General features: G+C 36.5%; 1 protein-coding gene across 1 annotated transcript in view; it reads right to left on the minus strand.

Annotated features, from left to right (window-relative positions):
- Positions 1–14,893, minus strand: part of LRP1B (LDL receptor related protein 1B) — a gene marked incomplete at both ends in the record, with an annotated part of 755,097 nt that overhangs the window by 264,353 nt on the left and 475,851 nt on the right. Inside the window, 4 exons of the mRNA XM_082312062.1 lie at positions 5,147–5,263; positions 7,129–7,254; positions 11,470–11,610; positions 13,217–13,339. Of these exons, the coding sequence (XP_082168188.1) occupies positions 5,147–5,263; positions 7,129–7,254; positions 11,470–11,610; positions 13,217–13,339 (507 nt within the window). The remainder of the gene's footprint in view (positions 1–5,146; positions 5,264–7,128; positions 7,255–11,469; positions 11,611–13,216; positions 13,340–14,893) is intronic.

Raw genomic sequence — 14,893 nt, forward strand, 5'->3', positions numbered from 1 at the left:
AGTACCAAGCAAAAGAACAGTCAAGAAATAAAGTCACTGTGCACTGACATAATAAAATCCAAAATTAAAATGTCAGTATTCAGAATCACAGAATTGTTTAGGTTGGAAAAGACCCTTAAGGTCATCAAGTCCAACCGTTAACCTGGCATTGCCAGGCCCACCACTAAATCATGTCCTCGAGCACCACGTCTACCCTTCTTTTAAATACCTCCAGGGATGGGGACTCAACCCCTTCCCTGGGCAGCCTGTGCCAGTGCCTCACTGCCCTTTCGGTGAAGAAATTTTTCCTAATATCCAACCTAAACCTCCCCTGGCGCAGCTTGAGGCCTTTTCCTCTCGTCCTATCGCTTGTTACTTGGGAGAAGAGACCGACCCCCACCTCGCTACAGCCTCCTTTCAGGTAGTTGTAGAGAGCAATAAGGTCTCCCCTCAGCCTCCTCTTCTCCAGGCTAAACAACCCCAGCTCCCTCAGCCGCTCCTCATAAGACTTGTGCTCCAGACCCTTCCCCAGCTTCGTTGCCCTCCTCTGGCCACGCTCCAGCACCTCCATGTCCTTCTTGGAGTGAGGGGCCCAACACTGAACACAGGACTCGAGGTGCTGCCTCACCAATGCCGAGTACAGGGCGACGATCACTGCCCTGGTCCTGCTGGCCACACTATTTCTGATACAAGCCAGGATGCCATTGGCCTTCTTGGCCACCTGAGCACACTGCTGGCTCACATTCAGCCGGCCGAATGATTTACAAACATTTAAAATAATTTCCTCCAAGCATTCCAGTAAAAGTAGTAAAAAATTGAGACAATATTATTGATAGTAGAGACTCATCTATATTACACACAGAATTTTTATAATTGTTTAATAAGTTTTGCATAGAACAACTTGATTTTTTTCAGACTTCTTTTTCTTCTAAAACCAATATGATAGCTAGGTATGTGCATTCATACCATTAGCATGTTAAACAGTGCCTGTACCTATTCAGTTTGGAAAATACAAGATCTACTTTACAAAACCTGGCAATTCATAAGAAACAATTCAAAAGCCTAACTTGATTCAAAATGAATAAGGAGGAGCCTAAATTCTCTATACAGACCATCAAGAAAAAAAGACACCTCTCAGTAACTGATACTTAATGCAAACCAAAGACGACAACATGGACAATCTGCCTGAACTGCTACTTAAAGGCAAGTTTGTCCTTCACTGAAGGATTTCAGGTTGGAAGTTCCTACACAGTACACCCTAAATGCAACAGAAAGGCATGTCCAAAATGGTGCATAGTCCTGTCAGCCACGCCAAAACTGCCCCAGATGAGAACAACTCTCCAAAGGTATTCCTCATTAGATCGCTCTGACTACATTGGGTTGTTCTAGTGTTGTTACAATTGAGACACAAAGCTAAACTTCACAAAGATTTTGAGAATTAGGCCATGTAATTAGAACTGAAGAGTTTTTCTAAACTTTTAAAACATGCCACATAAATGTAAAATTTCCTTAAGACAAGAATTGAAATAGTCATTGAAGTCAATGAATTTCTGACTTGGGTTTGCTGTCTCTTGCCGTTGTTGGTGTAGAAAATGTTTTAAAGTTAATTCAAAAGCTTCTTTTTTTTTTTTTTTTCTTTATAGACGCTTAGGGAAAGTTTTGGCTTAAAAAAAGTCATGCATGAAGCACCGAACCAAACCAGCTGCAAACAGTAAAATTTAGAGATCATCAAGAACATCATACAATTGAAGTGACAATTCTTCTTCGACACAGAAAAGGGTGGGAAGAAAAGTTAACACTGATGACAACACTTTGTCAATTACTCCTAGAAAGGTTGGTTTTTTTTTTTTTTCTTAAATTAAAACAAACAAACAAACAAACAAACCTGTTTTTCTTGGGGGAACACATTACAGTGACAACAAAAATCTGTTCCAAGACAAACAATGCAGATGTGCAACTATGATGGTACTTAGCTACAATATATGCCTTAGGTGCCTCAAGCAAAGCTGAAAGCAATTTTAATTTTGCTTTTTAGCTCTTCAATAATTTTCCCACAAATTTAACTCATATATTAAATGCAATTTTCCCCTTTCCCATACATGAATGTCTTCATGACTTTATTTTCTTTATGTTCATCTGTCTTCCCAAGACCTATATAAAGACACAGAAACTAATTAAAACGAATTGTGATTATCCTCATCACCACCACCACCCCACCCCCCCCATCTCATGATTTCTCATGATTCTCGGACCACCACGGTCTTTCCAAGGATGTTTTGCAGTGTCTCCAGTGTTTGCTTCTCATAGCCCCAGCCTCCACCGTCATCCACAGCTCCCTCTCACATCCTAGAAGACAGGCACAGTACTTCCCCTCATTGTCCCTATGGCCTCCCCAGTACTCCTTTCCTTTCCCTATTTCGCAGCAAAGAGATGCACATCCTGTAGCTGATTCACAGCCTTCCCTGTGCTGACTGCTCTGCAGACAGACAAAACAAAAAAGCTGCCTCTTGAGCTCACAGTGAAGCCTCTCCACAGTGTAGACACGAATTGCATTTCTCTCTGCTATCCAGCAGTCTTGTAAAAGCTCCGGTTCTTTGATACTACTTTTACCCTTCTGTTATTGAGTGCAAATGGTATGACAATAAACTGATAAACAGATGGACACAAAAAAAATAAGCACAAGTCTTGTTTCCTTTAGGAAAGCAGTAGAAAAATAAGGAGGGTCTCATTTCAAATCATCTTCGGAAATGTCATGCTTCTTAGTAAATCTGATTGTATCTTATGAAAAAGTGTATGCGTTATGATATTGACATCATCTTTCCAGTCCTGCTCACCCCAGCTATACAGCAATATAAGTATGCTTAAGTTCCTGAATCAATAGGAGCCAAAAGTTATTCATAGCTAAAGACTGGTGCAGTTGAAAATCAACTATTTGTAATGGTAACAAAAAGCAAACCATGATTTTACTTTTACTATAAAAACCTGCAAATACAAGAAGAATTTTAAACTGCTTCATAGAAGAAAATATACACCAATCAATAGAATAGCTAAATAAATGCCATTAGTGTGCCCATTAGTCCTCAAATTATAAGGCAGAATGAAAAATGAAATATTTGACATATTTGCACAACCACAGTGCTCGAGAATAAACAAACAAGATTCTAAAACATGAAGTCTATGTAAAGTATGGCCAAACTGAAAAACAGCAGGTGAAACGAATGCTGATTAAATGATCTGAAGAAATACTCCAGATCATCTGACAGAACGTCATACAAAACACACAGGAAGAAATTAAAAAGATGACATTAACATCTATATATTGATAAGGTGTCTAAGAACACAAGGTACAGCTAGTCAGATAAACTATTCTAGTACCAAGTGCCATGCTGTCCCATTACATAGAATGTTATAATTTCAGAGACTGCAAAAATACAGTAAGTCCACTGGGATCACCTATTCCGCCTCTGTATACAACAGAACTTACCTGATTTGAAGCATGGCAATTAGAAGTCTACCTTAATAATATCCTCATGTTCACTCACACAATGATTTTATTTTGATTTAGAATTTATCAAATATGTCATCTATTTTGAAGTAACTGATCATATATTAATTACTGTCAATATAAAATTAGCTTTCTTTTTTTCTGGTTTATATCATTATTAAAAGAAGAAAGACGAGGAAAGTCATAACAAATAAGACAAGAGAAAGCAGGTGAATATTCCAGGAAACCTAACAACTATTTACACTTAAAAATCCTGAAATCTTGAATGCAGTTATAGAAGAAGGAGATGCTGAGAATTACATATGGACTTTAAAAAGTAACAACGTGAACTGAGCTAATGGGTATTAGCTGGTTGCCAGTCATGAATAATTCAAAATTAAACAAACTTAAGGGACTATGGATCAACAGAATTTACTGATTGGATCCTACATGTTGCCTTCCATAGATTCTCTCGTAATTGAAGTCCTGGATATTTATGTTTATGGAACACAGGGCATCACAGTGTCAGCCTATGACTTCCATTTATGTGTTTACTTTCTATTTTTTTTCTCCTCTCCACTGCAAGTGCTTCAAAGGCATTGAGATTTTTGCAGAACTGCTATCAGTAATAGAACTCTAATAACTCTACTGAAAAGTTTTACAGCAGTAAGAAGTTTCAAAAAAGCAAAAAAAAGGTAATGTTTTATCAACTGCATTGCTTTCATAGTTTGAATTTGATTAAGAAACAATATATTTTTTTTTAACAGTGAATCAAGTTAGAATATCAGCTATATCTGAGGAAAATACAGGTCTAACTAAGTATCCTAACAAGTGCACTTTAGATTTTAATTTTTTTGTGCGCAACCTGTCAGTTCATGTTTACATGGTTGATGCTACTAAAATAATCAGTCAGCATTCTTTCTTGAAAACTCTTGAAAAGTCATTTTGTAAACGTATCCTATTATATTGCGACACACTTACTGATTCACATTAGTAAGTCAAATAATATCACAAATATTCCCTTGTAAACTGGGAACACGCTGATACAATATTTTGCAGACAGCTCATTGACCCTTTTGCTCTCAGACTCACAACATTTACCTGTGACCCGCCAAACAGATGAAGGCAGTCATGCTGACTTACAAAAAACCTTAATTGTTTGGAAGCAGTTGATTAGAGACCGTGCACCTCTCTTTGCAATATCTCAGCAAAGCAGCAATCAGCAGAGCTGCTGCTACTATCTCATGACAACCAAGAAAGACTATATTTTTCTGCAAAATACAACATCAAAATATCCTTCTGTTCAGAAGTGAAAGTCTGATTTTATTGACAGCTAGTATATGCCCATGTGAAGAGGTACACAGCCAAGACAAATACCAATTTTTGAGGGTGATAGTATTTGATAATGGGCTGTAAATTAGAAAAATATTAAGTTGACTGATCTGCATATTTGGTATTGTAGTTAAAAACTCATTAATAGAAAATGCAGCCTTTGCTTTGGGTTTATTTATTAATCAAATAAATTATATTTGCCATTTCAGAAAGAATATTATTAGTTCATATAAAACCAAAAAAGGACCATCATACTACTTCTACCCATCAGTTCTCATGAAAAGACATCCTTATATGTTTAACTTTTTATAGAATAATTGTGCTTTTTTCCCCAAAAGCAAATTTACTTACCACAGGATGTCATTTCATCAGTTTCATCTCCACAGTCGTCCTCCCTGTCACATAGCCACGATGTTGGAATACAGCGTCCATTCCCACAAGAAAACTGGTCAACCTGACACGTTCTTGCTGTCAAGACAAAACACTCCAAAAATGCAAGGGAAATGGACTAAATCTGTTAGGTGTCTTGGTGCGTGTCTCTGTGTATAAGCTGCAAGTCTGGAGGGCATCTCCTGGCCTGCTGCACATTTTACCTGATCTGACTAAACATCATTCACCACCTTTGATTTCAGAGAAAATTGAGGCCATCTGCAGGACTGTGGTCTACCTCTGTTATGTAGAATTCTTGGTGGTTTCTTCAACATACGAGAACATGAAGTTTTACATGTAATTATTGCAAATTACATGTAATTATTGCAAATTGTAATTTACACAAAACTAGGTGGTAGAAGAGCATTAATGTTTGATAAAATAACATTAGCACTAGAGGTAAGTAAACAATAATCAGGGTATAAAAATGTCTAACTTACAGTTGGAAGATTAACAAATCGTATTTCATAACATAAACAATGATCTAGTAAGATTCATATTTACACAGAAAAATGGTAATATAGCATGTGTGTGATGTGCCTGGCCTCACTGTTCTTAGAATCTTTGCCTTTGCAAATATGCAACTGTAATGATCCATTAAAAGAAATGATGTATGCCTTTCTTCTGAAGAAATAAAGATCACTAAAAGAAATCATCCTATGTAACTACATAAATTACTTTGAAAGCTGATGAACAGTAAAATTTCAATAAAAATCTAACACATAAAACTAACATTACTTATAATTTTGTTTATTCAAAATGCGAACCCGTAACTACAATGCCAGTGATAGTGACACAGATTTTTATTCCAAATTTAAGCTTTTAGAGTTCATCTATATGAAGAATATTTCTTCATTTACTATTCTCAATTACCATTCTCCTTTTTCTTCATAGAAATAGCCCAAAATACAATAGAAGAATAGAAGTTTAAAATATTTCAAAGAAGTATTTTTTTTTAAAACATGAATTGTGTTTGCCACTGCAGGAACAAAAGGAAAAACAAGAATACAAAATTCAACCCACAGCCAACTGACACAGGGATGCAAAATATTGTTTTCAAATCAGACTCTATACTACAAGCAAACAGTTGAATATCAAAGGATATCAAGATGTATTACAATACACAATAATACTGTAGAGACGATATAGACACTATAGGTCCGCATTTGTGCTAGAGTTCTTTAAGCCAAACTGCTAAGTAACAACCAGAACAGGTTATTATACATATGAAAATTTAAATCAAGGAAAATGAGTTGAGGGAATATTTTCATATACAATATATGCTGCCTATCACACTATTATTGATGCCTGATATTTTGTATATAAGATATTTAATGAGTGCTTAGTGTACTCTACTGACAAGCACTAAACATCACTTCCATACAAGCAAAGGACAGATTTGGAACTCCATGATTTATTGCAGTGGAATAAGTAAACAATCTTCATCTTGGTATTTACTTAAAAATCCACTATAGAGTTAATAACTTACAAATGAAAACAATTTCAAGCTACCGAGGGGAAACTGAATAACTAATTATGCTTTTGTCAGCATAAAATAAAATTTACCAGTGACATGGCACTCATCACAGCATGTTAACAAACAAAATTCTAGGCTGACGAAAAAGATTTAGCAGGGACAAGTTTGTACTTAAGCACTGCTTTGACAGTCAACCCATATGGATAGATTAAGTGCTGAATTACTTTGGAAAGCACAGTCAAGCATAAGGATTAAGTAAAATATAATTTGTATTCCAGCCTTAGTGGCATCAAAATCTGAATGAATTTAAAATGGCAATAATCAGATTACTAGTAGCAGACTGGTTCAGTTGAGTTCAGAGCAGTCTTGAACTAGTTACGGAACTGGAGTTAGAGAACTTGTGTGCACAACCAAGTAAAATCTTTACCTGCACAGGTTTCATTTGATTCATCTTCGTTATTACCACAATCATTAGCTCCATCACAAAGCCACCTCTTGGGAATGCAACGATTATTTTGGCACTTAAACTGATCATCAGGACAGCTATGATTGACTGGGGAGAAAAAAAAAAAGAGAGTTCTTTTCCTAAGAAAATAATCAGAGAAAACCAGCTGAAAAGAATACATTAAATGGTATTCCCTGGTGATGCAGTTAGTATGGTTATCCTTTATATATAATCACCATGATAAAAAAATTGTTCAGCAAACCAGTTAAATAAAAAATATTGCAGTACTTCAATAATAAATTAAACAATACATAGTAAAGAGTCTCCTATCATATAGTGTCAATATGGAGATCCTCTCCTATTAGCTACTAGGTGATAAAAGGTAGCAGCATTTTACAGCGTTGCTATTTGCTTAAAGAAAAATGTCCTCAATCGCATTTTATCAATGTGACGAGGTTTGCAAACTGAAGTGCATATAAACAAAAGAAAACACCACAGGGAACGGATGCAAGTTGCTAAGTGCATATCCAAAATAATATACCACAGTGAGCAGGGATTCGGGCAGGTTATAAAATGCTTCTAAAATGATGCACATTACTGTCAATGGCCACATATAGATCTGCTGTTTACTTACCATGAAATTGTAGGTGTCAAAAAGTGAAATATGCAACACAGTGTAAAACTGACAAAAAAATCTGGTATTCAAGAGTGAACAAGGTATCTCATAAACATGTTTTTGATAGCTACCAAATATCATGGGAAGGATGAAGACTGAAAGCACAGAAATTTTGTAAATACTATTGGCCTGCTCTTACAGCTATAGTAAGTATATATGATCTGCTTCTTTCATGGTAATAACAAGATCTATTTTTAGCAGATCTTCCTAATCCTGAGCTGCACAAGAGCAGTAAACTACACACAGTTTCAAATGCTGGGTTAAAAATAATCGCAAGCTATTCTCCACCTACTCAGCCATCCACAGTCTCTTTTTTAAAGTTTAACATATATCTGGAAACAAATGGTATTTAAAATGAAAGGACGACTTGCAGGCTTATCCTTGACATTTTAGTAGCTTTTATCTTTGACCTTTCTACCTATTCTTCCTATTGAAAACAACACAGAGCGAGTGCGATATCAATAACACATGAACCCTTCATGAGTGTTTTGCGTGGAGGGTGAAAGAACACTGGAAGTAAAGATTAATTAATAATCTGAGCAGAAAGGTATTCCAAGTCTCATAATACTTATGAAGCAACCTAGTTTGCAATGTGACTGGAGAACAAAACTGTTATCATCCATGTAATAAAATTAAAAATTGAAGACTTTTTTTTTTTTAAATCTGACCTCAACACTAGACATAGACATTGTTTTAAATGGTAGTTAAGTTTTTGCTCATATATATTTACTAACATGTTGTATGTGTATTCTATTCGTAACTGCAAATATTTCAGACTAACTCAAAAAGAACTATTGAAGTTACTATAGCAACTGCTGAAAAGAGATCACTGTTATCATACTGGCCACTTAAACTATATATCACATACAGATTTGGGACTAGATCATGATTTCATTTATATCTGAATAAATCCTCTGAGGATTACAAGCTTTGATCAATGAATTGGTCTAATATTTAAATGAGAATCAAGTCAACTCTGCCAAAAGATTTTCTTTCTCACTGTCTTTATTAGTTGAGCTCCTTATTTAAGTGTAAGAATCCTTGGTATTAAAATAAAATGTTAGTAAGCACTGCAGTTCAGAACTGGACAAATGTTTTGAAAAGAATTAGGACCAAAGTCAGTAATGACAACTACGTGGAGCTACCAAAATATATAAATGCAGGGAAAAAACCCAAACTGGCTAGGTAACAGACATACAGAAAAAGACCTAGGCATTACAGAGGATCACAAGCTCAGTATGTACCAGCAACATCAGACCAGTGTGAGGCAGGTAAGATTTACCCCAGGATGTATAAGCAGGACTATCGACCCTCACAAACACGTTCTCTCAGCCTAACCAGCTTCACAAAGGCCTCAGCAGAAGTACATACATCCGGTTTTGGACATCCAACCCCAAGGATCAGTTGGCAAAGTTCAGAAAAGAGCAAGGAAATCTAAAAAAACCCATAATCTACTGGGAAAAAAGAACAGATTAGAGCTGTTTTATCTCAAAGAGATAAGAAAGAGAGACCATGATAAGTTTTCAGACACCCAGAACAATGCTGCACTGTAGAAGAGTGTATCAATTCTTCATGTCTACAATTTACGGGGAAAAAAGGAATGTATTTTCATTTCAGTAAAGGAGATTTGGTTTCGAGAAATGAACTAATGATAGAAATAGCACTGCGACAAACCGAGTGAGGAAAGGAATTTTCACTGCTGCCACTCTAATTTTATAGCAGGCTACCTAGGTATCTTCCAGGAATGACATACATATGTAATTGGTATGTTTTCTATTATTTTTCATTTCAACATCGGGACTCCTCTACAGCAAAAAAATACAGGTCTTGTAAAACCGTATTTTTAAAGATAAAGTACATCTAATTTAAAAATGGAAGAGTGTGTGGTGGTTGATTTTTGTTTGTTTATGTTTTGTGGGATTTTTTGTGTTTGGTTGGTTTTTTTAAGAAATACATTACAGAATCACAGAAATGTTTAAGGTTGGAAGGGACCTGTTGAGGTCACCTAGACTAATTCCCTGCTCAAGCAGGGTCAACCAGAGCAGGTTTCCCAGGACCGTGTCCATATATGTTTCAAGTACCTCCATAGACAGAAACTCCACAACCTCTCTGGGCAATCTATTCCAGTGTTTGACTCTCCTCACAGTAAAAAACACGTTTTCTTGTGTTCAGATAAAATTTCATGCTTTTCAGTTTGTGTCCATTACCTCCCGTCCTGCTAGTGGGCACTACTAAGAGGAGCCTGGTTCCCTGTTCTTCATTCCGTCTTCATTCCGTCTTCTCCCATCAGGTATTTATACACGTTGGTAAGATCCCTCCTGAGCCTTCCCTTCCCCCTGACTGAACAATCCCAGCTCTCCCAACTTCTGGGACAGATATGCCAGTCCCTTAATCATTTCAGTGGCCCTTTCCTGGACTCACTCCAGTAAGTCCCTATCTTTTTTGTGTTGGGGAACTCAGAACTGGACACAGTCCTCCAGATACAACCTCATCAGGGCCAAGTAGAGAGGAAGGATCACCCCCTCAACCTGCTGGTCATGCTCTTCCTAAAGCAGCCCAGGATGCTCCTAGCCTTCATTGCTATGAGGTGCATTGCTAGCTAATGGTCAGCTTGTTGTCCACCAGGACCCCAAGGTCCTTGTCTGCAAAGCTGCTTTCTATCTGGGTGGACCCCAGCATATACTGAGGCCTGGAGTTACTCCTCCCCAGATGCATTTCTCCTTGCTGAATTTCACCATATTCCTCTCCATCCAATTCTCCAGCCTGTCAAGGTTCCTCTGAATGGCAGCACACTCATCTGGTGCATGAGCCATTCTTCCTAACTTCATATCACCTGCAAACTTGCCAAGTGTGCGCTCTGACCAAGTCATTAATGAAGAGGTTACTGGCCCCAGCATTAACCCCTGGGGTACACTGCTAGTGACTTAGCTCCAGCTGGACATTGTGCCACTGATCACAAGCCCCAGGGCCTGGCTATTCAGACAGTTTCCAATCCATCTCACTGTCCACTTACCTAATCCATCCTTTGTCAGCTTGTTTACGAGGCTGTTATGGCAGAGTCAAAAGCCTTACTAAAGTTGAGGTAAAAAATATCCACTGCTTTTCACTCATCCACCAAACTAGTCACATCACTGTAGAAGGCTATGAGGTTGGCTAAGCGTGACTTCCCCTTCATAAATCCATGCTGACTACTCCCAATCACTTTCTTGTCCTTCATGTCTTTGGAAATGGTTTCCAGGACTAATTGCTCCATCACTTTCCTAGAGGTTGAGGTGAGGCTGGCCCTGCTTTGTGAAGGCTGGACTAGAGATATTCTGAGGCCCCTTCCAACCTGAATTATCCTGTGACCCATATAAAAAAGCGCAATAGTGGGAAACAAAACAAAAACCACCGACATTTAAAGAATCAGAAATTACAATGTCAAAACCTAAAGATAAAGGCTCTTGTACTATGCTATGAAACACGTACACCAGTGTCATTTGAAAGGACTACCATTATTATATGCAGGAAAAGAAGAAAATGAAAGATTTACATGAATGACTTAAGGATTATTGCTTTTGTTTGATTCCCCTCAGACTTACATTATTTTGTTTCCATTTTTTAAAATAAACTATGAATTGTGGGTTAAAATGTAAAAGCATACATACAGCAAATTTCAGAATGCTCATCACTGCCATCCAGACAGTCATCATCCCCATCACAGCGCCAGCGATCCTGGATACAGCGCTTATTGTTACACTGAAACTGTTCAGCTTTGCACAACTGTGGTAGCACTTCTCCATGTTTAACTAGGAAAAATATCCAAGAAGCACATCTATTTTATTAGCTTGACACATACAGAATGCAATAGTACCTCAATACAAATAGATATAAGTTCTTGTTATCACTCTTCAGAAAATATTTTAGTAAACTTTGCATATTTTAGGTAATTCCACCTGAAGCCTGTAGCAGCATGCATATCTGAGTGTATGGTTGAGGTAATATATTTTTAATAAATGGAAGAACTCAGGACAGAATGGCACTCAAACTGTTTTTTTTAAATTGGTGCTTAGATGATAGTGTAAAAATATCAGTTTAAAATATCGCAATGCCTCATCAACAGCGAAAAGAAAATATTCTTACAGACACAGACCAAATTCTGGTACATGTTAAAGGGCTAGAAAATGATTACTGAAGAGCTGATTCTTGTATCCACACAACAACTCAAACACCTGCATTATGCACTGGTACAGACTTGGCAAAGAAAAAAGGATAAAATTCTACTGAGGTAGAATTAAGTAGCAAGCTACAAGCTTACTGATAAATCCAGACAGATACATTTCTCAACATAAGGTTCAGAATGCTTGATGTGTAAATACCACACATCACTCTATGACCCTACGAGGAGCATCAAAGTCCTTGGAAAGAGTCAGGCAATGAAGTGTGTTGGGGAAAATACAGGAAACCTGCTTCATTCAGATCTAAAAGTGTCTAACCTCTCTTCCTAATGCTTACATTCCATCTTACCAGTGAGAAGTCCACCTTCCAGTATTTTCTGCTAAAAAGAAAAATAGTTTTCTTTAGCAACAGTGATGGCTCTGCCAGCCATGCATTTGGGTCAAATTCAAGGTAATTGCAAGCTCAGTAATGTTCATCATGTTATGAAATAATCCTTATGCTTTACTCATCTCTACTAGGCCTACAGCTGGAGACCTATGTAAAGTTTTACACACTACACTTCAAGAAATAATCAATGAGATTAAAAAAAAAAAAAAAAAAGAATTTTGAGTAAGTTACAAATATTAAGTCTAAACATTTAAAAAATACCTGAATTATCTGATGAGTTATTATTTTTAATTGAAAATCCCACATTTTGTTATTAGCACAATTTTTTTTTTATTGGTGTTTCAATGAAGATATCCAAGGAAGAGATGCAAGAAAAAGACAGCGAAATTTGCGTAGTCTGTGTCAGGACTTATTGTACACAAATACATCTGCTTGACATGTTTTATGAACAGTTTCAGCATGAACATTTTCTATGCTAGAGTTCAATTTAGTCCATATAATAATATCAAACCAGTTTATATTGATTTAATCACAACATTTTCTGGTATTTCTGATATTCTTTAAAAGAGGTCAATGAAATATTTAACTGCTTCATCATCTCAGACATTCTGAAATATTTTCCAATGCATTTTATCCTCAAATATGGTGTACTTAATATTTTGTCTTTTTTGAAAAATCTTTATTATATTTAATAAACTGTCTTCAATTAGAATCTTTATTCAAGGAATATTTGTTTGTCCTATAGAATCGCAAAAAGCATCTAGGAGACTGCATCTTCTTGTTTAATTTTCAGATTTGACTTGACCCCTTAACAGTAGTATCAACTCAGATATTCTTTAAAAATCTTACTCATGCAGGTTGTACTGTTTTCCTCCAAAAGCTGATTATCAGCACAGGCACAAACTCTGCCTCCAGGAACGGCTAAACAAAGAGTGCTGCAGCCTCCATTATTAACACGACATGCATTGTCACCTGAGAAAATAAAAAAAACAACTTTAAAACTAACAGCCATGCTAGAAGAGAAGGTTTGGTTTTTGGTTTTTTGTTTGTTTGGTTGGTTTTTGTTTTTTTTTTTTTTTTTTAGAATGTTAAGCACATGAAGAATTTTTTACAGTTATTTTCCTCTCATTTTAGGGACACATTATTCTCATAGTTTGGTTACTACAGGTTATAATATTTAAACAATTTTAGTTACAGGTTGCAATAACCTGTAAAAATAAAAATAAAAAAACAAACAAACAAACAAACCTAAACAGCTACAGCATCAGCTCACAACATTGTATCTCCCTTTTTTATGAGGGGAACAAATATTACGAAATATTTCATAAGACGGGGCTACATGCACATAGTAGTTTTAAGAAATTAAATGTTCTGAAGTATATTGGCATCTGCACGTGTTAAAACAATGTGACTACAAATGCAGATTAAGAAAAAAGAGAAAGGAAACAGAAATTAAAAGCATAATGAGATCTATTGCAGATAGAATGCAAGGCAAGTATTCCACTACTCTCTTCTGAACACATCTGCTATTTCTCTGCCTTCTTTTTCTGTGTTATTGTTTCTTCCCAAAAGCTGTACGCTGTTCACATGAAGATACTGACAGCTGTCAGGTGTTTTTATCATCTACCAAGGACTGCTGCATCCTCACTACCTCATTTCTTAGGCAAGCAAACTTAAAACCAAAGCTCACCGAAGCAAATGTTACGATTTCTGTTTGTGTCACTTTGGTCACGACCTAACTGCTTAGATATGCACCGCTGAGGACATTCAACTTCTCATGATTAAAAGCTCTGTTAATTTCAAGTGTTGGTGATAACTGGCTATGATCAGGCAAGCTATAAAACTTAATGTCTGCTGCGACTTTAAATTAAAACTACTTTTTTTCATCTTCCCATCCTAGTAAAAAAGGAGGTGTTCCTTCCTCTGCACCTCCTTTTTAGGTGTACGAAACATTCATCAGCTTCCTGGGTTAAAACAGACTCCACACAATTCCCTCTCCTCAAAGCACTACCACTTCTCTTTTCATAGAAAACATAATATTAAGTTCTCATAGAGGTAGCTACAGACACACATAATAAACTGTCCTGTCAGAGCCGTACCTGCATGTGCAGAGAAACATTTTCAAATTATGAAATCAGATAACCAGCAAATAACTTAAGATTTTAAAAATTTTCAAGTTTTAAGCTGTACCTCAATACATCTTACAATACAGTCCTTGAGCATTCATAATAATCTATTCCCAGACTTTTTTGTGACCCAACATACATCACTTCTTAGAAGCAAATGTGTTCTACAGTCCATTAAAAGCCCACTGAACTTTCAAATAAGTGTGTGTAAACCAATACAGAATTCTGTGGGAAGCCGCTGTGATACTTGTACTTTCATTGAGTGGGGTGTGAGGGAGATGGCAAGAAAACAGCTGTACAAACAGGGATAACTCTATGAAGTATGGAGGGCTGGATCACAATTTTAGACAGAGCAGTTCCAACTTGGACTGGGCACTTGAAATTCTTTATTAGATCTTGA

Source organism: Platalea leucorodia, assembly GCF_965183815.1.
Source record: "Platalea leucorodia genome assembly, chromosome: 5".
Classification (NCBI taxonomy): Eukaryota; Metazoa; Chordata; class Aves; order Pelecaniformes; family Threskiornithidae; genus Platalea; species Platalea leucorodia.